Here is a 24,764-nt window from a genome sequence, read left to right as displayed (position 1 = left end):
AGATACTTATTGAGCATGCTGATCAAACATAGCACTAATTATCATTGTAGTTTGTGCTCATTATAAAAGGCTCAGAGGAAAAACTTCCTGTCTGGTCACGGTCAATTTTATAGCTTAAACCACAGAATTTACAGCACAAAGAGAGGACTGGCTCTTTGCTGAAGCAATGCAAAACTGTTTATCTCTCAATGCTTTAAATCCTTATCCACTTCTCCCTGAATAAAAGGCATTATCTCTGCTTCAGCTACTTCCTGAGGTAAGGGCCTGGGTAGGATTGTTGTTGATGCAGGCTTGGTGGGCAGAATGGCCCCCTTCTGCATTGTAGGGATTCTATTCTAAAGTATCCTGTACTCCAACAAATCTGTGCATCAAAGATTTTTTTTTCTCGCAAAGCTTTTTCCGTGATAAATTGTTAACTTGTCCTTGGTTTCCCCATCCTGAGGAAACAGATTTGTTTTAAAAGATAATGGACCAAGGACAAACACTAAGGTTGAAAAGAATAGGAGGGAATATAAAAGCCATCAAGCAGTGGTAGTTGGGTGGAGTCAATTATGGCTGTATTAGTCTGTTAGGGATAAGAGGTGGTGAGGGCATTCTGTTTAAACATTATTTATTAGTGTCACAAGTAGGCTTACATTAACACTGCAATGAAGTTACTGTGAAAATCCACTAGTTGCTCTGGTGCTAGTTTAGGTGCGCTGAGGGAGAACTTAGCATGGCCAGTGCGCCTAACCAGCATGCCTTTTGGATTGTGGAGGAAACTGGAGCACCCAGAGAAAACCCATGCAACCGTGGAGAGAACGTGCAGACTCTGCACAGCCAATCAAGCCAGGAATCGAACCCGGGTCCCTGGTGCTGTGTGACAGTAGTGCTAATTGCTGTGCCACCATGCCATCCACAATGTTACAATAGTAGTGAGTTAATTCCAGTAAGAATATCTGCTGAATCTTGATTTTAGATTATTGAGGCAGGGATGTGCACGGGAAAGTGGAACTTTCAGAAGGCGTTTGACAAGGTACCTCACAAGAGGTAATTGCAGAAGGTCAGGGGGCATGGAGTTGGGGGTAGGGTGTTAGTGTGGGTAGAGGACTGGTTGTCTAATAGGGGGCAGAGAGTCGGGGTCAATGGGTGCTATTCGGATTGGCGGTTGGTGACTAGTGGAGTGCCCCAGGGGTCGGTGCTGGGGCCTTAGCTATTTATATAGATGATCTGGAGGAGGGAACCGAGTGTATGGTGTCGAAATTTGCTGATGACACCAAGATTGGTGGAACGGCAAATTGCGCGGAGGGTGTGGAGAGTCTACAGAAGGATCAAGATAGGCTGGGCGAATGGGCCAGGAACTGGCAAATGGAATTTAATGTTGGCAAGTGCAAGGTGGTCCACTTTGGTAGGAATAATGGTAGGAAGGATTATTACTTACGTGGAGAAAAACTGTAGCAGGCGACGGTGCAGAGGGACCTCGGGGTCCGTGTGCATGAGTCGCAAAAACCCAGCTTGCAGGTACAGCAGGTGGTCAGGAAGGCAAATGGGATGCTGGCCTTCATAGCGAGGGGGATTGAATATAAAAGTAGGGAGGTCTTGCTGCGGCTGTATAGGGCATTGGTGAGACCGCAGCTGGAGTACTGTGTGCAGTTTTGGGCGCCGTACTTACGCAAGGATATTTTGGCCTTGGAGGGAGTGCAGAGGAGGTTTACTAGGCTGATGCTGGAGTTGAGGGGGTTGAGCTATGAGGAGAGGCTGAATAAACTAGGCTTGTACTCGTTAGAGTTTAGAAGAATGAGGGGAGATATCATTGAGACGTATAAGATGATGAATGGGATGGATAGGATAGAGGTGGAGAGGCTCTTCCCGCTCAGAAAGGACAGTAGGACTAGGGGGCACAGCCTCAAGATGGGGGGAGGGGGGGGGGGGGGGTTTAGAACGGAGTTGAGGAGGAACTTCTTCACTCAAAGGGTGGTGAATCTCTGGAATTCTCTGCCCGTTGAAGTGGTGGAGGCTGCCTTGCTAAATATATTTAAGATGCGGGTTGATGGGTTTTTGATAAGAGAGGGGATTAAGGGTTATGGGGAGAGGGTGGGAAGGTGGAACTGAGCCACGACAGATCAGCCATGATCTTATTGAATGGCGGGGCAGGCTCGAAGGGCCAGATGGCCTACTCCTGCTCCTATTTCTTATGTTCTTATGTTCTTAATGGACAAAGCTGGGATATTGATAAAACAAAGATTTTGGTCAGAGAGGGGGAGACTGGGGAGGAGAAAAAAATGAGGGATGAAAGAACATTGACGTGATGTCAAGTGCAATTTTTTTTCTTCTCCCTGGTTCAGAGGAGTGATATTTTTACTGGAGCCTCCTCCGATGTGATGCGACCTTTTAAGTCTGTGGCATTAGAGTGTGGTAAGAGTTGTAGGGAAGAAAGGGAACCAACTTTCTCAGAAATTGTTTTACAAATGAAGGAAATGTGAATTCTTATGTAATTTAAAGAATATAATGAAGTCAGAATGTCAGTGGATGAAGGATGCAGAGCTAAAAAAAAAGTCATCTTTGTGATACATCAGCGTAGGGCTAGAACATTTGCTTCTGCCTGCATTTGAAAATACTGAATACGAATTATTTGTTAAACAGTTATTTAATCTGTCTGAACTCCAGTTGTTTATTTAAAAACTGTCTTCAGCCAAAGTCTCTTAATTCTTCCTCTTCTGACAAAACCATGGCTTACTGATTACGTGGAATCTAGATTATGGAAACTGGCCATTCAGCCCAACTGTAAGCAAGTAGACAGGACGTAGAGCAGCATGTGACAAGCAGCAAATAGTGTGTGTGATGTGTGCATAATATTGCAGCAGTTCTGTCCTTGTTAGTTATTAAACCTATAAAGTAGATCTTCTGTTGAGTCAGTATATTTTCAAACAAACCAAACCTACATCTAGTTTACCAGTCCTGTATGTGAGATTCATAAGCAAACAGAAGCCCAATAGTATAGATCAATATTTATACTTCATAAGAACTACCCACACTAATTATTATTTGCCAGCCTGCTCCCATAATCTCTTTATTCTCTTTTCTTCATGTATGCACCTACATTCCCCTTTAATGTCAATGTTACCTTCTTCAGTCTTTTCATTTGCCAGAGTTCCACATTGTAAATAAATTGCTGCTAAATTCTTCATTTAACCCATTGGTGACTATCTAATATTATGCCCCATTGTTCCAGGCTAAGTGGAGACAGTTTTTTCATCAGCGCCATTTGAGTTCCTTCATAATTCAGATCCAGTGTCCTCTTTAGCCTTTTGTTCCGAAAGCCTAGAATGTTCAGTCTTTCCTGATGGTTTTAATTCAGGGAAAGAAACCTACCACCACCAGCCCCCTCAACGCCCCCCCACACACACACACAACTTAGTCTTGTTTACGCATGACTCCAGTTCCGCACAGTTGACCTTTAATGTCCTCAGCCCAAAAGGTAGCAGGCAGTAAAAACTGCTTTGTTTGATATCACCCAAATCCCAATGACAAAAGAAATCATAAAATTAATTGCAATTTGGGATGAGAATGCTTAACATTCTGAGCATGTCTGAGGAGCTCCAAAATTGTCCATGCAATTGACAGCCACCTCGTAAAATGTTCTTGGGAAATGCAGCCCACTGGTAATAGCTTCTCATTCACATTTTATAAATAAATAGGAGGTTAGTAAATCATATTGGCATGTAATCTTCAAGATGCATCCTATTTAATATCAATGTTGAATGCTCCCTCCTTATTCAGTTTTATATTCTTTAATAACATTTTGACTTGCAGGTCAGATAGCCTGAGATTGAACGAGGCTTTTGTCAGAAATTCTGCTTTTGGACAACTGAATATGAATTTCAAGATAACCTTTCCCCCTGCTCCAGTATATGGTGCTTATATTTTTGCATTTTTTCCAAGGTGGTTCTGTATTGGACTGCACTTCATTATTTAGAAAATTAGCAAAATATGTCACAGCAACAAATTTTTATGGCATGTTCAGTATTTGTATATCCAAGGTGATTCATTTCTTAACAAGAAATTGTTAACTCGTACTTTTAATTTGTGTACTCCAGATATTTCATGTATAGTAAAAACATTGAATGTTGAATCTTTTTGCAGAGTGTTTAAAAGTTGCTGTTCAGACATTGTAAAAAGTTGGAATGAGTTTAACTTAATTCATCTGCAATTACTGAGTGCCTACAGAATGATATGGCATTGAAGGTATTGTTTGGGTCCATCATATATGTGAGGCTCTTTGGAGATTCATAGGAGTTTTACAGCATTGAAAGAGGCCCTTGTATCTACTGTGCCTTTGCCAGCCATCAAGCACCTATCTATTCTAATCCCATTTTCCAGCCCTTGGTCTGTGCTCGTTCCCCATGGGTCTACAAATTTCTCGTCTACAGTGTATCTTTCTTTGAAAATTACTACTAAATAATCCAATTCTCCTGTCATCTTCATACATGAAAGTACCTCAACTCTGCAACCTTTTCAGGAAGTTCCCAGTCAGTTGTACCGTCCAGGGAAGGGGAATCCTTGTGAACCAAGCTCACTGCTCACTATCAGCCCTCCAACACAAATCTGCCACTGAATATGATTAGTTAAGAATCAGACAATTATCACAATTTAACAATGAAACCTATTTCATAAGTGATCTTTTATTTGTAATTCAGTAAACTTTTTTTGTGTATTTTTCTGCCCCACTTTAAAATTGTTGCCTGAATTTGTCTTCTCCCTTCAGTCTCTAGAGGAAGTCTGTGACCTGTTGCATGCAGCACCATTTCAGAATATTTTGCCAAGGATTCATGTGAAAGGTAATTGCTGAGAGCACTAATTATTCGCTATCCAGTGAGATTTTCTAATCCCTGGTATCAGAAATGTAAAAATAGTCACTCGGCGGTATAGAACTCGAGAATTTCTTTTTAAAAACGAAAATTCTTAAGCTTTTCACCTTGCGTTCATCAGGCCTGACGAGTGCAAGCGAACAATTTCGACTGCATGAGAAAGGGGGTGTTTGGTTGGCAGGTCAACTTATTGATTGGGACTTTACCATGGCGAATGCACCAAGAAGCTATTTTTCCCCTATGCTTTTGTTTATTGAAGAAAGATACAATGCCTGAACATATTCCTTTTATCTACAGAGGAGAGATTCCTGCATATGATTGTATGTAGTTTCTAGCAAACGTAAGTCAGTTATGTTGTGAGTCCAACTAAAAATAAATTAGTTGTTGGGGCATTTCTTAACACACTCGGGATTGTTCAGCCAATGCTGGCCTATCATAGAATCATATTTAACATTAAATAATATACTCTGCCTATTACCAACAGCTGGAGTGATGTGCTGTTTAATACAATCTGCCCGTCATCTGGATGTATGGTCTAGATACCTGATATCACACTGGGACTAAAATTCATATATCATATTATCAATTTATGTGAAAGGCAGAATGTCCTTTTGGCTTGAATTCAGTATTCTGTTCGTGGAAAATGCCACGTGTTACATGAAATGGCCAGCTTCACCTGTTGCTTAAACTTCTAAGATGCATTCACCTTCCAGGGTAATTTATGGTAGAATGGACACTATTTTGCTCCAAAAGTGGTGTCCTTTGGTCCATGTGCGTGATACACAGCAAGCAATGATCTGATTGGGGTAGTCATTATAGAATCGTAGAGGACAGCTTTGCATCTTATCTTGAGTTGCAACTCATGCAGTTGAATTCAGCTTCAATGGCGAGACAAAGTACAGGAATGAGATGGAATCTGGTGCGGCAACAATAATCTGTCCCTCAATGTCAACAAAACAAAGAAGATTGTCATCGACTTCAGGAAGCTAAAGAAGAACATGCCCCTGCCTACATCAACAGGGACAAAGTAGAGAGGGTCGAGAGCTTCAGTTTTCAACCTGTCCTCCACCACCCCCCCACCACCCCCCCACCCCCCCCCCCCCCCCCCCACCCATGTGGACACTATAGTTAAGAAAGCCCACCAATGCCTCTACTTTCTCAGAAGACTAAGGAAATTTGCCACGTCAGCTATGACTCTCACCAGCTTTTACAGATGCACCTTAGAAAGCATTCTTTCTGGTTGTATCACAGCTTGGTATGGCTCCTGCTCTGCCCAAGACTGCAAGAAACTACAAAACTACGTCATGAACTTAGCCCAATCTATCTCACAAACCAGCTTCCTGTCCATTGACACCGTCTACACTACCAGCTGCCTTGGCAAAGCATCCAGCATAATTAAGGACCCCATGCACCCCGGACATTCTCTCTTCCACCTTCTTCCGTCAGGAAAAAGATACAAAAGTCTGAGGTCACATACCAACCGTCTCAAGAACAGCTTCTTCCCTGCTGACTTTTGAATGGACCTACCTTGCATTAAGTTGACCTTTCTCTACACCGTAGCTGTGACAGTAACACTACATTCTGCACTCTCCCTTTTCCTTCTGTGTGAACGGTATGTCTTGTCTGTATAGTGCGCAAGATATTTTTATACTTTTCATTATGTTAATACATGTGACAGTAATAAATCAAAGTAAAATCTATGTCCAAACCGATGGTATCGCCATGAGATTTCCTCCGGGCCCTGCTCTTGCTAACACTTCTTTAGTTTTCACAAGAAATACGTTTTCGATTGAATGATCCCTAACCACCTACCCCTTGTATAGTTCCAGTATTTAAATGACACATTTGTTAGATTAAAATCTGCAACTGCATGTAAGAATTTCTTTATACACCTTAATGCACTCCATCCCACACCAAAATTCACCTTTGAAATAGAACAATCTAACAAGCTCCCTTTGTCTACAAGCTGATTGAGAAATTCACTAATGGTTTCAAAGATTCATAACCTTCTGAGGGGAAAAATAATATTTCCGCCCCTGTCTTCAATGAAGACCCTTTATTTTTAATCTGTATCCCCTCCTAGTCTCTGCTACAAGGGGAAACATCCATTCAGCGTCCACTCTATCAAGTCCCCTAGTGCCCTCAGGACCTCTCTTTCAACAGGATCACTTCTCAGCCTTCTAAACTCCATGGATACAAGCTCAATCTTCCTCATAAGATATACACCCCCTTCATATTTTCCTTATCCATCTATATCTCTTAAATATGGAGACCAAAACTCTACAAAGTATCCTAGATGGGATCTCACCAATGCTTTATATAACTGTAGCAAAACATCCCTGCTTTTGTATTTCATCCATTTTACAATAAACAACATCTCAGCATTCCTTATCACTTGTTATACCTGCATACTCATTTTTCCTGATTCGTGTACCTGGATACCCAGATCCATCTGTATCTCAGGGTTCTACACTTGCTTTCCATTTAAATATGTTGCTTTTTTATTCTTCCTATCAATTCCACAATCTCCACGTGATCAAACGCTTTCAGGAAATCTTAGTGCTTTACTAATTTAACCTCCTCACTACAGATTTCAGCAGTTTCCCTATAAGAGATGTTATGTTAACTGGCCTGTAGTTTCCTGCTTTCTGCCTCTCTCTCCTGAATTGAGGATTCACATTTGCTATTCACCCATCTGATGGGACTTTCTCAGACTGAGGAATTTTGAAAAATTAAAACCACCACATCTACTCCTATCTACTTTCTATGATGAAATCAGTCAGGACCTGGGGAGTTGTCAGCTTTTAGTTCTAATCATTTTCTCACATCCTTTCCCTGGTGATTATAATTATTTTAAGTACTTCCCTTTTATAATTTATTTCTGGGATATTATTTATGATGTTGGCAGTGAAGACATGCAAAATAACTGTTCAATTCGTATACCATTTCCTTATTTTCCATTATCCCATTCTCATTCTCCAGAGGGTCAACATACACTTGATACATAAAACCAAAAATCCTTTATCTGTTTTCCTGCAATGTCATACCTTTATTTTGCTCAGAATGTGGCCAGTCTGTGCAGCCACAGACTTAATGGGACTGGATTGGGGTCGCTCTTCCAGGTGGTGGTTACTGTCTCTGGGTCCTCTTTTTAACCCCCGTCTTCTAGGTCCTTGCTGCCCATGGGTCCTCTATTTATCTTCTCACCTTTCTGTTGAATAAATGTGTATTCTGTGTGTGATGTGCTTGTGCACCCGCAATAATATCAACTTGGAGTAAGTTTTCACTTAATAGTGATTGGAATATGCTGTCTAGACAGTGGTTTAATGTGGATTTGAGATTAGGTTAGAGTACAGAGCAGTTACTTGCAGGGAATAGTATATGAAATACAGTCAGTATATGAAATACAGTCAGTACACGTTGAGTAATTTTTGATGCTTATGTTTTTATTAGTTACAAACATGTATTTAATTTAACAGAGGGGGAGAGGCTAGACACAAAGATGAAGAGATTGGAATCCAAATATGCTGCACTTCATCTTGTTCCACTAATAGAGCGCCTTGGAACACCTCAGGTAATATATGTGGATGATATCCCCTCGTGCTTCTATATTAATAAAAAATATTCAGTGTTCTCCAATCAGTGTAAGAGTCAACAAATTTTTACTGCTGTCATGCAGCTGTAACAAATTTACAAGCTCTCATAACTCCTAAAACATGAGTTGCTTTGTTGGGTAATTACAAGCTATATCTGATTCTCAGTCCATGTTGCACACACTTCCTGTGGAAGGTATCATTGCTGTGCAATAAAAGAATGTGCTCCTCACCCAATTTATTGCCTGATGAGAGAACCCACCTACATTTAACATTGCTTCACCAACAGTTATTTTAGTTGCACATTTCCGTATTGGCCTTAATAATCTGGAATCTGCCCCTCAGTTTAAATGGGGGGAGATGAATCCCAGGGCTGAGGCAATTGGAGTGCTTCATGTAGAGGCATTTTCCGCAACGTAAACAGATACAGATTTGTGTGATCTTTTTAAACCAAAATTGTATTTTTCAATTGAAGGCCCTTGTCTGATATTGTTTAGCAATAATACTTTTTAAAGAAAAGCATATCTGACACGCATTTGTTGTCTACCATGTTGAAAGTCCTGTTGTCTTCCAAGTGCTCAGGAAACAAATGATTATCAATTTGACACAGATGCTGACATTACGAGCCTCTGAGTGACCTTGCAAATCACTGGTTGGCATTGCAAGCTGACGTCATCCATTTGTTCTCTTAACAACACCTAGGTTTCTTCAGCTTAAATGGATATGACTTCACCTCACAGAAGAATTGTGTGTGACACAGCCTTGTGCGTAACAGTGGGAGTAACTAATAGTTGAAGCTCTTTGTCAATCCCCACAGTTCTTATACCTCAGATCTCAGAACCCGCACAGCGCCTAGCAGAAATTTGTGCGTCATACTTTGAATAAGAATAAAAAAGCAGGCACTTGTTTGAAATGTACTGAAAAGCTCTCTAACCACATGTTTCTAGCCTTTAAATTGGCTTGCACTCAGTGTGTACTTAACAAGATTTAGGCTTAATAGTCTTAAAGTCTGAGTCATACCTGTTCTTCAGCAGAATTTTTTTTATGAAACAGGGATCCTATGCTTTTACCATGAGCATTTACTGTGAGTAGCACCATGGAAGATTACAATTTATATAATATTTGGAGTTGTCTGGCACACTGGAGGCATTGCACTCTAGTAAACCCCAACAAATTGCAACTGAATGTAGTAGTAGTAGAAGAGGCGGGTACAATTTTGTCTTTTAAAAAGCATTTAGACAGTTACATGAGTAATGGGTATAGAGGGATATGGGCCAAATGCGGGCAATTGGGACTAGCTTAGTTGTTTCAAAAAAAGGGCAACGTGGACAAGTTGGACCGAAGGGCCTGTTTCCATGATGTAAACCTCTGTGACGCTGAAGTTTTTTCTTAAAATAGAAATAAAGCCAGTTATTATTTTCTGATTTTCCTGACTTATGGATAACCTAGAGTTGAAGAAGAAATAACTTGCATTTTTTATAGAGACTTTTGTGACCGTGGGATGTCCCAAAGCAATTTACAACCAGTTGAGTACTTTTGAAATATAGTAGTGGTGGTTGTACCACAGGCAAACTGTGCACAGCAAAGTCTGACAAATATTCATATGATAATTACTAGATAATCTATTCTTATGATGTTGGTTGATGGATAAATAGTGACTTGGACACCAGGGAGGATTCCCCTGTTCTTTGTTGAATAGTCACACATGATATTTATTGTAATTGGCGTTCATCAAGTTACATCTGTTTGTACATGATAAAATGAAATGTCCTCCAAGCAAATTTCTATCACCTTATTCAAGTATGGGATTTTTCTGTGGCAAATCTAAAGAGAAGTCCTCCCAACAGTTATCTTCAAATTGATTTCAGTATGTGGATAGTTTGCAGACTTGAATGGAAATGCTGCTTTCACTCAGCTTACCTTTGGTGACAGAATATGTTAAGTTTGTGGAATATTGCTGCTGTCTTTATTAAAACAGCATATTCTTTGACCTTTACAGCAAAGTGCTGTGAGTGCTGGAGATCTATCTTTTATTCCGTTTACGAAATGTGGGCATTGCTGGCTGGATCCATCCCTAATTGCCCTCTATTTTAGAGGACATTTGAGAGTCAACCACATTGCTGTGTGTCTGGAGTCGCATGTAGGCCAGACCTGCTGAAGACGGCAGATTTCCTTCCCAAAAGGACATTAGTGAACCACATAGGCTTTTACACCAATCGACAGTGGTTCCATGGTGATCATTAGACTTTTAATTCCAAATTCTTATTTAATTCAAATACCACCATCTGCCATGGGTTCCCAGAGCATTATCCTGGGTCTCTGGATTACTAGTCCAGTGACAATACCTATATACTACTGCCTCCCCTTTTAAAATCTAAAATATAAATTCACTGCTGGAAAAAATTCAGGTCTGGCAGCATCTGCGGAGAGGGAAACTAAGTTAACCATTCTGAGCCTGATATGATATCTTCCAGCATTTTCTGTTTTATGCTCTCTGGACTTTTCTCAGAAGCACCACAGAAGGATCTGCTAGTGATATCTTCCTATATTTCACAGTTTAAGTAAAACTGTGGCACAAAATGTCTGCATTTTTTTGATTGGCCTGAATTTTCCAGGAGTCAGTTAAAAATGTTGACTCTGTCCCTGCATCTCCTTCACAAAACCCCATTCATCAAGACCAGCTAGCACCTCTTGCAATGGCCCCCCCCCCCCCCCCATAACCCCGGCAATATCCTGCAACTCATTGTGAAAAAGACCATGAAATATCAGGTAGTTGTATTTAGAATACTTGTGCATTAGTAGTGATGGTAGTTGTTAATAAGTTAATTATTTTATAAATCTTGTAAGTTTCACTTGACTCATTGAAGTAAAAATGGAAAATTAAGCAGGTTAGTCTAAGAGGAAGAAAACTCGATGTTTCAGGTCTGATAAAAATCACTAATCAGGATTTTTATTTATATCTCCCTGTAATCAGCAAGTAGCAATAGCAAGAGAAGGAGATCTGCTGACAAAGGAGCGACTCTGTTGTGGACTTTCCATGTTTGAGGTGATTCTGACACGAATCCGGCAGTTCCTGGATGACCCTATATGGCGAGGACCTCTTCCGAGTAATGGAGTGATGCATGTGGATGAGTGTGTGGAATTCCACAGGCTGTGGAGTGCCATGCAGTTTGTATACTGTATCCCAGTGGGAGCACATGAATTCACTGTGGAGTAAGTGCCTTTCTATTTTAAATTATAGCCTTCCTAATCCGCATGATGCTGCAAACCCTGACAGAGACTGTGAGCAGAAAGGAGACCTGGGCGCACACTTGATCGATGCTGTGTGTTTTTCTACTTATAATACTTAATTGGAGGTCCCATGGGGTGGATAACACTGAAGGATGAGAGGAATCTGCAAAAACACTATAAATTTAGAAGGTGTGGGTAAATGACAGGTTGCTTTGGTTTTACCCAGGATTTTATGGGAGCAAAGATTAAAAATGACATAGGCTGACCAAGCTCATGTCTGTGGTTTTATTCCCCTTGCTTTTTAGGATGGTTTCTCTCCCCACCCTTGCCCCTACATTCCAGTAGTAAAACCATTTTCTGTCCATTCATTTTTAAAGTTAAAGGTTATTTATTAGTCACGAGTAGGCTTACATTCACATTGCAATGAAAATCCCTTAGCTGCCGCACTCCGGCACCTGTTCGGATACACTGAGGGAGAATTTAGCATGGCCAGTTCACCTAACCAGCACTTCTTTCGGACTATGGGAGGAAACCGGAGCATCTGGAGGAAACACTTGCAAACACAGGGAGAACGTGCAGACTCCACACAGTCAGTGATCCAAGCCGGGAATAGAACCCAGCTCCCTGGCACTGAGGCAGCAGTGCCAACAACGGTGCCACCTCATGTATCCTATGCTAGATAAGCCAATTAGTTAATTTAGTGCACCTAACCTTATAGCTGCTGAGAGTGTAGAGAATGGCACCTGATTATCATGTCTTGTTCATACAACAAGACACTCTGCTGTTTAACTAGATTAGATGCACTCCAGACCATAAGAAATTTGAACTTTACTTATGAGTGGATATTAAAATAGCTTGAAACCCTGCCATTGATTTAATTCATTAGATCAATAATACTTCCGTTTCTGAGGAAGTAATACGTTTTGGAATCTTTTAGCTTCTGGCATAATTGATGCAAAGCATTGCATTTCAAAGTTGTTTTGAGCGTAAGCACATTCCTATTACTTGAACATACTGCATCAAGTAGGTTGTATTGATCAACTACAATCCAAGATGTCCCTCAAGCTGCCAGAAGCAAAGATTCCAAAAGAAGTAACGTAATATGAACAGTGGTGATTTTTCTGATTTTAATTTTTTTGTCTCAGTTTCTCTTGGGTCAATCTCACCAATCTTTTCTCCACTCCTGAAGCATGAACTCCTTACAGCAGTTCTACAAGCACGAGTCGTTCTGTTACCTGCACCCCATGTTCATTTGTTAGCATTAACAGGTAGTGGGCATCATTGCCTGAGCCTGTGCTTGATCTAGTCTGGTTTTCCCTTGCATAGTTCCAATAGGAATTCCTGGATGGCGAGTGGAAACCCTGATTGTTCCCAATCTATCCGAAGGTGCTGAGGCCAGTTGTCCCAGATGATATAGTTAACTGAGCATAGACCAGGGATAAAACCTTCTTGGTCAGTACACCTCAGCTCCTCATTGTTCAAACACAGTGATCCCACCAGGGTAGCTTCTTGATATATATGGAGTGAAGTGGAGGATGTGCACATCAAATTAACTTGCCTTTTTCAAAGGGAAAGACCTGTTTTAATGTGTTGGATCAATCTCGAACCACTCAAACGCATGGTGCTACTTGGCATTAACCTTATCTTCAAATCACACAGGCAGTGTTTTGGAGATGGACTGCACTGGGCTGGCTGTATGATTATCACACTGCTTGGACAGCAACGTCGATTTGATGTCCTTGACTTCTGTTATCATCTGCTCAAAGTTCAGAAGCATGATGGCAAAGATGATGTCCTCAAAAACGTGGTATGCTAACCTTGAAAGTGTTTGCATGAATTTGATATGGCCACCATTATATTTGTATGATGCAGTCCTTCGAGCGCCGGCTAACCCACATGTTAACAAACTAGAGAGGTGGGAATTGGTCCATGGTGACTTTGCTATGAGATGGAGTGCATCCTAATAGTGAAATATTTCACAGCAGGAAAGGGATGAGAAAAAAATCATCAATCCTGCAACAGGAATCTTAAAGTAACTAGTTAAGAAGTACTGCTAAATAGTAGTCATGGTAAGTTTGTTGGCCGAAGCCATTCTCCTGCCGAAGGAACATGTAAAGGTGGAGTAAGCAGAAGGAATAACACCTTGCAGGAAACAGGCCCTTTGGCCCAACGAGCCTGCGCCGCCATTTTAACATTGAGTTCCCTCTCCACCCATGACCCTTGTCTATGCTTATGGCATTCCACATTGAGGGAAGACTAATTTTGGGGACAATTTGTTACACCAATCAGCCTAACAGCACCTCTTTGGGGTGTGCGAGGAAACCGGAACACCTGGAGAAAACCCACGCAAGCATGGGGAGAATGTGCAAACTCCTGCAGACACTGGCCCAAATCCATGTATCTGCACAGCAATCAGTGATAGTCACTGAGCTGTCATGTTGCCCAGCATCTGGTTCAGTTTAAGCATACACTAACAACGTGAAGTACTAGGCTATTCTCGAAACAACCAGGAGCAGCCCTCGTACGACCCATCGCGTGTATGCCCCTTGTTGGACAACAAGGCGGACCGAAGCACCTGTGGATTAAAAGAGAAAAACATCAGTATCATCCACATCCTTATACACACATTCAAGGGAATCCCCAACTGAGCCAGAAAATATGTTGGAAGGTCCATAGGAATCAGATGATTCCCAGGGACGTCCCAAGGCTCCTGAACCTTATTTAAAACAGTCTCCTATATCCCTCCATCTCCATCCCGCTCATGTGCCTATCTGAGTAACTCTTAAACAACTCCAGTGTGCCTGCCTCCACCACCTTGCTTGGCAGAGCATTCCATACCCACACTACCCTCTGTGTGAAGAACCTCCCTCTAACATCCGAATTATACCTCGCATGGGGGAAACATTCAGGAGATGGGGAGGCGATGACCTGGTGGTATTATTGCTGGACTATTAATCCAGAAACTCCGCTAACGTTCTGGGAGTCTGGGTTCGAATCCCCACTATGGCAGATGGTCGAATTTGAACTCAATTTTTTAAACAAAAATCTGGAATTAAGAATCTGCTGATGACCATGAAACCATTGTCAATTGTCAGAAAAACCCATCTGGTTCGCCAATGTCCTTTAGGGAAAGGAAATAATCCATCCTTACCTGGCCTGGTCTACATATGACTCCGGAGGCATAGCAATGTCGTGACTCTCAACTGCCCTTGGGCAACTAAGGATGGGCAATAAATGCTGGCCAGCCAGCGGCGCTCATGTCCTATAAATGAACTTTTTAAAATTAAATAATTTTCTCATTCATGTTAAGAAATACTGTATGAGTTTGTTTCCTTTCAAATTTACAGCCTTTGAAGAAAATGGTCGACAGAATTCGCAAATTCCAAATTCTCAACGATGAAATCTTTGCTATCTTGAACAAGTATCTGAAGTCAGGCGATGGTGAGAATGTACCTGTGGAACATGTCCGCTGTTTCCAGCCACCTATCCATCAGTCACTGGCGAGCTCATAAGAGGAGGAAGTTAAACACTCGGGACAGTTCAAGCAATCCAAGGATATTTGTAATCCTAATAATCATAATTTTAATGTTCTGAGCACCTGAATAACGCAAATGGTTGATACTCTTGGTTTTAATTATGGGGGGGGATGTTAGAGATTAAACATTTAAAGTGCTGGGTGATTATTTTATTTTTTAGGTCAATGCACGGTTTGCTGTGGTTGAGGGTTTTTACTGATGTTTTTGCCATCAAACACTACCAGCAATAAATACTTGGAAGGGATTGAAAATAAAACTGGCTATTTTTTAGAATAAATTTAGTTGCAAAGATTTAATAAATTTAATGTAATCAGTGTGATTTCTTTGTAATGCCATTGTTATAAAAAGATTAACAAGTTTTTTTCCAAATCTTATATATTTTACTACACCTGCGTGCATTCAGTTTACTGGTGCTGTACTAAAAGATGCCATTTTTTCTACTCTATTCCAATAATATTTTTGCTCCAGTTTTTTTCTAGTGTAACACTTTTATAGTAAATAAGCTTTTTCACAATTTATTGTTGCAACAGACATAAAAATGAACTCAAAACTTGTTTGAAATGTTTGCCAATTTATATAGAAGAAATAAATATTTCAGCATCTAGTTCTTATGCTTCTTCTACTTCACTTTTAGATTTGAATCACAAGTGCAATTGTTTAGTTCCTCCAGTGGCTTCTGCCTGCTGTGATGGGAGCCATTCAGGAATATCTCAGGGCTCTGGTCAGTGCCAGTCTCTGGCAGAAAGGGTGCTACAACTTAGCTCGTGGCTACAGAGAGCAAAAATATACAGCTTGGTTGGGTTCCAACTCCTGCTCACCGTCTAGTGAACATCAATTGGAAACTGCGTGTATGTGAAAATCAGGATAGATTTAGCCATAGTTGTGAATAACCCTTGTCAATGTACTCTCATGTCTAGCTGATACATGAAATAGGAATTGTGACAAGATTGCAAGGCCAAGCGGCCCTGATGCCTGTTTCACCATGTCTGAGAACAAATCAGTGTTCTCACGGAAGGGAAGTGACTGCAATTATTCACTGGTTAAAATGTGGCCTCTTACGTGAACAGAAATCAACAATAGCAAGCATTCTTTGCAAATATTTATTTATTATTGTCACAATTAGGCTTACATTAATAGTTCAATGAAATTACTGTGAAAATCCCCTAGCTGTCACACTCCGGTGCCTGTTCGGGTATACTGAGGGAGAATTTAGCATGGCCAATGCACCTAACCAGCATGTCTTTCGGACTGTGGGAAGAAACCGGAGCACCTGGAGGAAACCCACGCAGACAAGGGGAGAACGTGCAGACCCCGACAGTGACCCAAGCCGGGAATTGAACACAGGTTTGTGGCGCTGTGAAGCAGCAGTGCTAACCACTGCCAGTGTATCCATTTGTATAGTATGGAAAGGATCACGCAATTTGCCACAAGGTTAATTTGAATTTCCCAAACCATTGTGAAAATTAAGAGGTAATAGTGGAGTAGAACTTGAAATCATATTTATCTGTATTTAAAGTTTATTTAGTAGTGTCACAAGTAGGCTCACAAATAGAGTCTCATTGCCTCATTCTAACATTTCAATATATTTATTTCATTGCAATCTCTGATTTTGAACATTGCTGAATTTTGTTTTCTCTGCAAATCAAGTGATTAATTTTTCTTTTGAACCGAACCAAGTTCTAAATTTGATTCTTGCCTGTTTTTAACCCCTACCAACACTCTGGTAATCAGTTTGGGCATTAAAATTTCCTCTTCTAATAATATGTCTCGAGTCCCAAAATCACGTTTAGAATCAGTTTGATACCATTTGTGCCTTCCTTACAGCACTGTGGGTGTACCTACACCACAGACTGCAGCAGTTCGAAGCAGCTCACCACCACCTTCATGTGGACAACTGGGGGTGAGAAACAAATTCTGGCCTTGCCAGCGATGCTCACATCCCATGAAATAATGTTTAAAAACGACAGAGAGGTTGAAATGACCAGAATTCATTTCAGTTTAGATCCTTGAAGTCAGCAGACTTTTCATCAAACTGGCTTGTAATCAAATCTGCACCCTAAATTGAAAGCTATGCTCTAACTTGTATATCTTAGTTCTATCTTTTCGTGAGTCATAGACCAAATTTAAATTTGTTTATTAATTTGCATGTGTCTAGAGTTGCTGATATTAATCTTCGTGGTCTAATTTAGAGTTTGTTAACCAACCTGCTTCAAAACAGCGCTCTCCAAACATCTGGGCGTTGCACAGTTGAATTGAGTGGTGGATCACCTTTGTCTATGGGATATATTTGAGTAGGGTAACAACAAGAGTGGCCTGTTCAGCCCTCATGACCATAAAAATATTATTCTATTAATTTATGCTTTCATTCCATTTTTCAATATTCCTTATACCCATCATCTCTGCCTTGACTTTGTTAAAAATTACAGGATGTGGGTGTTGCTGGCTAGCCCCAACATTTATTGCCCACCCCTAACTGGCCTTGAGACAGTGGTGGTGCGCTGTATTCTTGACCTAGAGTCAGACATTTACAGCAGGGAAACAGGCCCTTCGGCCCAACTTGTCCATGGTGCCCTTTTTTAAAAAACCACTAAGCTAATCCCAATTTGCGCTTGCGCAAGGATATTTTGGCCTTGGAGGGAGTGCAGAGGAGGTTCACTAGGCTGATACCAGAGATGAGGGTGTTGAACTATGAAGAGAGGCTGAATAGACTGGGTCTGTACTTGGAGTTTAGAAGGATGAGGGGGGGATCTTATTGAGATGTACAAGATAATGAAGGGGATGGATAGGGTAGAGGTAGAGAGACTCTTGCAGCTCAGAAAGGACAGCAGGACTAGAGGGCACAGCCTCAAGATAAGGGGGTGGGGGGGGAGGGGCGCAGTTTAGAACAGAGTTGAGGAGGAACTTCTTCACCCAAAGGGTGGTGAATCTCTGGAATTCTCTGCCCGTTGAAGTGGTGGAGGCTACCTCGCTAAATGTATTTAAGACACGGGTAGATAGGTTTTTGGTGGGCGAGGGAATTAAGGGTTATGGGGAGAAAGTGGGAAAGTGGAACTGAGCCACTTCAGATCAGCCATGATCTTATTGAATGGCGGGGCAGGCTCGAGGGGCTATTTGGCCTACTCCCTGCTCCTAATTCTTATGGGCCAATCGCAGGCAATTAGAACATATCAATCTATGCCCATCTTACCCATGCTTGTTAGAGGACAAAATTGTACCTGCCTCTACTACAACTTCCGGCAGCTTGTTCCAGACACTCAGCACCCTCTGTGTAAAAAAAAAAATTGCCCCTCTGGACATTCTTGTATCTCTCCTGTCTCACCTTAAACCTATGCCCTCTAGTTTTTAGACTCCCCTACCTCGGGAAAAGATATTGACTATCCAGTGATCTGTACCCCTCATTATTTTATAGACACCTATAAGGTCACCACTCGGCCTCCTACGCTCCCGAGAAAGAAGTCCCAGTCTATCCAGTCTCCTTATAATTGAAACCATCAAGTCCCAGTAGCATCTTAGTAAATCTTTTCTGTACTCTTTCTAGTTTAATAATATCCTTTCTATAATAGTGACCAGAATTACAAAAAACAACACAGCACGGGAAATAGGCCCTTCAGCCCAATGAGCCTGCACTGCCATCTTAATGTGTTTTTCCTATTCCACCCTTGACCCATGTCTATGCTTTTGGTACCCCCATTGGAAACCAGATTAAGGGGAGAATAATTTAGGGACAATTTGTTATACCAATCAGCCTAAGAGCACATCTTTGGGGTGTGGGAGGAAACCGGAGGAAACCCACGCAACCACAAGGAGAATGCACAAACTCCCACAGACACTGGCCCAAATCCATGTATCTGCACAGCTAGCAGTGATGGTCACTGAGCTGTTGTGGTGTCCATCTGCTGGTCCAGTTTTAAGTATACACAAATGACGTGAAGTACTAGGCCACTCTTGAAACATCCAAGAGCAGCCCACGCATGACCCACTGTGTGCATGCCCCTCGTTAGACAACAAGGTGGACTGATGCACCTGCGGAGTATAAGAGACAAAACATCAACACGTAGCATTAGATTTCCAGGAGCGTCCCAAGGCTCTGACCCTTATTTAAAACCGTCTCCTATAACCCTCTATCCCTGTTTCACCCATGTGCCTATCTAAGTAAACCTTAAACAAGTCCAGCGTGCCTGCCTCCACCACCTTACTTGGTACTGCATTCCATACCCCCACGACCCTGTGTAAAAAAAAACCTCCTCCTAGCATCCAAATTATACCTCTCCCCCCTCACCCTAAGCTCGTGGCCCCTCATGATATTTGTCTCTGATCTAGGAAAAAGCCTGCCACTGTTTATCTATACCCTTCATTACTTTATACACCTCTGTCAGATTCCCCCCCTTAATCTCTGTCTTTCTAAGGAAAAGAGCCCCATTTATCTGCCCGATATACCAGCCTATCTATATCCTGCTGTGTCACCTGACACTCCTCCTCACTGTCTGCCAATCCTGCCATCTTTGTGTCATCTGCAAACTTGTTGATCACACCACATACACCCTCTTCCAAGTCATTTCTATATATTACAAATAGAAGAGGTCCCAGTACTGAGCCCTGTGGCACACCACTGGTGACAGACCTCCAGCTGGAAAAGGACCCTTCCATTACTACTCTCTGTCTCCTGTTGCCTAGCAGTTTTCAATCCATCTAGATACCTGTCCCTGTATCCCATGAGCCTCAACCTTTTCTACCAACCTACCATGAGGGACTTTGTCAAACGTCTTACTGAAATCCATATAGACAACATCAATGGCTTGTCCTTCGTCAACTGTTTTTGTCACCTCAAAAAATTCTACCAGATTTGTAAGGTAAGACCACCCCTTAACAAAGCTATGCTGTGTATCCCTAATCAGATCGCAATGCTCCAAATGCTTATACATCCTATCCCTAAGAATTTTTTCCAACAACGTTCCTACCACTGATGTCAAACTCACACAGTATCCCAAGTGTGGCCTTACAAATGTCTTACACAGCTTCAACAAGATGTCTCAACACTCCTGTATTCAATGATGTTCAAACCTGCTGCAATCCATCTGGTGTGGATATAACTGCAGCGTTGTTAGGGAGGGAGTTCATTCCAGGGTTTTGACCCAGCAACAGTGAATGATTGGCAATATATTTCCAAGTCAGGATGGTGAGTGTCTTGGAGGGAAGCTTCTTACTCTCCAAGGGACCGCACATTACTTTGGGAGATGGGGCTCCAGATATCAACTAACTCTTCTGTGAAAAGCATTTCCTGCTGTCAATTGCAAATAGCCACATTTTTTAAATTTTCTTTTGTTCTGGATTCTGCTAGCAAAGACACTAGTTTTTCACTCTACTCCCTCCATCCTTTCAAATACATCTCTCAACCATATAAACTCAAGAAAAAGCAAGTTGAGTTAATGTAACTGTTTTCAGTCCTGTTAAAACATCGCTCCTGAGGTTTGGTACTCAAACTGAATGCAGGACTACAAACTGAATCTGACCAAGGTTCTGAAGCATTACTTTATCATTTAATTCCAGTTCGTTTTTATGTAAAGATCCATATTCCATTAGTGCTTTCAATTACTTTGTTTACCAGTTCATTAAGTTTCAATGATGTGTACAGAGATATCTAAATCCTTTGTTCCATCAACAGCCTGAAGTCACACCATAGCACATATTCAATTGTCATTTCAAAATGGATTTCTTCACCCTTCTCCAATTTGGAGTTCATCTGTTACAGATTTCCTCACTCACTTAGTCAATGGCTCTTTGTAATTTCCTGTTCCCATCCACACAAGATGCTTCCTAATTTAATGTCTTCTGCAAACCAGGCTATATAAGTTTCTATTCCTTTATCCAAGTCCATAATCATAGCATCCTACAGTGCAGAAGGAAGCTATTTGGCCCATTGAGTCTGCACTGACCACAATCCCATCTCTAGCCCCATAATCCAATGCATTTATCCTACCCCTTACACTAAGGGATACTTTAGCATAGCCAATTCACCTAACCTGCACATCTTTGGACTGTGGGAGGAAACCCACACACTCACAGGAAGAAGGTGCAAACTCCACAGTGACCTAAACTGGATTTGAACCCAAGCCCCTGGTGCTGTGAATCAGTAGTGCTAACCACTGTGCCATCATGCCCTGCCATATATATTGAAACCTGTAGAACTGAGTACATTTCCTTGGGATCACCAGTGAATGATTGGCAATATATTTCCAAAGTCAGGATGGTGAGTGTATTGGAGGGAAGCTTCTTCTCCCAGCCAAACAGTGATTGAATCACAAGGTTACATCCAATCCTGCATGTTCAATTTTGCTAATAATCTGTTGTGTGGGACCTTGGATTTTTTCAGGTGGATAGAGCTGTCAATGGCTATTGTCACACTGAACTTCCAGAAGGCACTGTCCTAACTAGAGTAGTTACCCATGACTCATTCATCACAATGCCATAATGATGTCTACTGATCAACAAATATTTGCACACCAGTTTTCATTGAGATAATTGACTGTACCTTAATTTTAAGCAAGGTCTTATGATTATTAGCTAACATATTAAAACTTCCAAGTTGGACTGTGGCACAAATATTGATTAGTTTTAAAACTGAAAAATAGAAATCAATGTATTGGCTTTGATTAACTTAAGAAATATTTTAAATCTCCTTTAGTGGTATTATGCTCCTCACATCCCTCATAACAAAATTAAAACTCCAGGATGCAGACACTAATTTTAAAATATTTTCAATTGAATGGGTTGGGGTAGAAACCAAACAATTACAATGAGAGACGATGAACATTCAAATCATATCTGGAGAGTATTTACACATACTTCAAATGACAGCTAATATGCTTACACTGCCTTTGGCTGCTGTTCCGTGCCACAATTATTGGAAATGACATAATATTTTACTATAAATAATGATAAAGACATGAGCATTGTTGCTGAAAAATAGGTTGCTGTACAAAGATGCAAATTATTTCCCATACATCTGTTCAAGTTGCAAATTGATGCTAATGAGACAATTAGAATATTGCAGAGATTATACATTAATGCAAATTGTTGTAGATGATGTTTGATAATCTGAATGAAGTGGAAATGAGTTTTATTCCATTGATTTTAAACTGGAAAACATCATAAAGCTCCATCTCCTCCGTCTGAAAGTGTTTTTTTGAAAACTACACACTTTCTCATACTTCTCTCAATGAAAGCGAATTGGGTTAGCAGTGTGCCTCACTTGTGCATGCTAGAAAGTACCTTTATTTGCATACAGGGGCCTGTCCTTTGTAGAGAGGAGGAGCATCACTACACACACAGCAGCATTTTCAATACAACAAAAGCTTGGGGGAACAACTGTTCTCTGGTAGAAGCAGTGCTATGGCAAACATACCAATCAAAGCCCACTTGCCAATCAATCAACACACTCTAAAGCAAAGATTGTAGTTTCCTTTACTGTTGGTATTCTTGCAAACTGCCCTAATGAATGCAAGACAAAATAGTTTGACAACATCTTTTTTCAGCAATTATATTGTTGCTATATTTAACTGTGGTTTGTTAGAAAATAGATTAGTGCAGGTATTTAAAATGGAGAACCAGGAAATGAAGAACAGTTAAACAATTACTTTAGTTCTGTCTTCATGGAAGACACAAATAACTTCCCAGAAATGTTTGAAAACCAAGGATCTAATGAGGAGGATTTGAAGGAAATAAGTTTAAAATTATGGTGGAGAAATTAATGGGACTGAAAGCTGATAAATCCCCAGAACCAGTTATTATATATCCCAGAGTACTAAAGGAGATGGCCATAGTGGATGTATTGGTCGTTGTCTTGTGAAATTCTGTAGATAATGATATTTTAAAATCTGTAGAATTGAGGTTTACTAAAACTAATACCAAAGATGTAGGGAGCCTAGGAGATCAGACTCTATTTATTAGAACAGAAATGATTAACAACAATTCAGATCAAAAGGGAATGTGGTGGGGGTGGGGGACTTGCTACTGAATAACAAAGCAAAAAATCCAGAACAAACTATTTCAACCGATCACCAAAAGAACACCGGAAGTTGAGAAATCTTCCTGTGAGAAGGGGCAGTAGGACATGGACAGCCATATGGAAAAAAGAATCCCTAATAGCTTTTAAAAGGGAAAGGGTGAAGGATTGTAACGAAGTGAATAGTTATGTGCTGCATAGCCCTTCAGGATGCAAGATTCTCTCATTTTTTTGGTACAAAGTATCAACATTCTAACACAGTTGAGCTTGTTAAAGCTAATTAAATAAGGCAGCACAGTGGTTAGCACTGTTGTCTCACAACACCAGGGACTAGGTTTGATTCCCAGCTTGGGTGACTGTGTGGAATTTTCACGTTCTCCACGTCTGTGTGGGTTTCCTCTGGGCACTCCAGTTTCCTTTCACAGTCCAAAGATGTGCGGGTTAGGTGGATTGGCCATGCTAAATTGACCCTTAGTGTCAGGGGATTAATGGCGTAAATATGTGGGGTTAAGGGAATAGGACCATGGTGGAATTTTGACAGGTCAAATGGTCTCTGCACTGTAGGGATTTTACGATTCTAAAATCACTGCCATAATTGGGCTGACATCAACAAATTCAAATTCGACAAGACAACTGAGTAGGTCAGTGAATACTAGGAAAGATACATTTTGAAAAGACCTAGTGAGTAAATTGCAGGACATAAAGTTGGATAGAAGGGGACAATGTGAGGAAAGCACCATTGTAAAATGAATATAATTGAAAAGGCCAGAGTGCCAGAATCAAATGACACGCTATTGCCTGTCTGGCCAAATTTATTCTTTCCTTTGTTAATCCCTGCAGCATTGCTACCTTAATTAATTTAAATTTGCTAGACCGATTTTAGTTTAATTTCTCCAAGGCTTAGACACAAGACCCAGCAACTGTAATTTCAATTTACATACAAACAAAGAGCATGAGTCAGCCATTCAGCTCCCTGACATTGCTCTGCCAATTAAATCGTAGCTGATCCGAGAGTAACCGCAAATCTGCATGCCACTTACCCCCAAAAACCATTCGCCCTTTGCTTATCCATCTCTGCCTTAAAAATATTCACCTTAAGGAGCAGCGCTACAAAAGCTCATGATTTCAAATAAGCCTACTGCACTTTAACACCCACCCCAGTCCAACACTGGCATCTACACATCTTAAAAATATCCAAAGACTTTGCTTCCACTGCCTTTTCAGCAAGAGCGTTCCAAAGATTTTCAGCTCTCTGGGTGAGAACATTTCACCTCATCTCAGTTTTAAATGAGTGATCCCTTATTCTACATTCTCCCACAAGAAGAAACATCCTCTCCACATCCACCCTGTCAGGACCCCTCAGAATCTTACATGTTGCAATCAAATTGCCTCTTACTCTTTCAAACTCCAGCGGATGCAAGTCTAACCTATCTAATCTTTCCTCAAGATAACCCCATTCCAGATATTAGTCTGGTAAATTTGTGGAACTCTACCTCAACACAAAGTTTTTTCCCACTTTATCTTGCTGACGTGGTGTAAATATACTAAGAAAAAG

General features: G+C 41.0%; 1 protein-coding gene across 2 annotated transcripts in view; it reads left to right on the top strand.

Annotated features, from left to right (window-relative positions):
• Positions 1-15,811, top strand: part of cyfip1 (cytoplasmic FMR1 interacting protein 1) — a 206,499-nt gene extending 190,688 nt beyond the window's left edge. For both annotated transcript variants that reach the window (XM_080197622.1, XM_080197621.1), the window contains exons 27-31: positions 4,745-4,817; positions 8,327-8,421; positions 11,415-11,653; positions 13,331-13,478; positions 15,019-15,811. In XM_080197622.1, the coding sequence (XP_080053748.1) occupies positions 4,745-4,817; positions 8,327-8,421; positions 11,415-11,653; positions 13,331-13,478; positions 15,019-15,183 (720 nt within the window). In that variant the 3' untranslated portion in view covers positions 15,184-15,811. The remainder of the gene's footprint in view (positions 1-4,744; positions 4,818-8,326; positions 8,422-11,414; positions 11,654-13,330; positions 13,479-15,018) is intronic.
• The last annotated feature ends 8,953 nt before the right edge of the window (positions 15,812-24,764 follow it).

This window comes from Carcharhinus amblyrhynchos, chromosome 10 (genome assembly GCF_965287045.1).
Source record: "Carcharhinus amblyrhynchos chromosome 10, sCarAmb.v2.hapA, whole genome shotgun sequence".
NCBI lineage: Eukaryota > Metazoa > Chordata > Chondrichthyes > Carcharhiniformes > Carcharhinidae > Carcharhinus > Carcharhinus amblyrhynchos.
The sequence above is the reverse complement of the archived record's forward strand: the minus strand, read 5'-3'. Positions and strand labels throughout refer to the sequence as shown.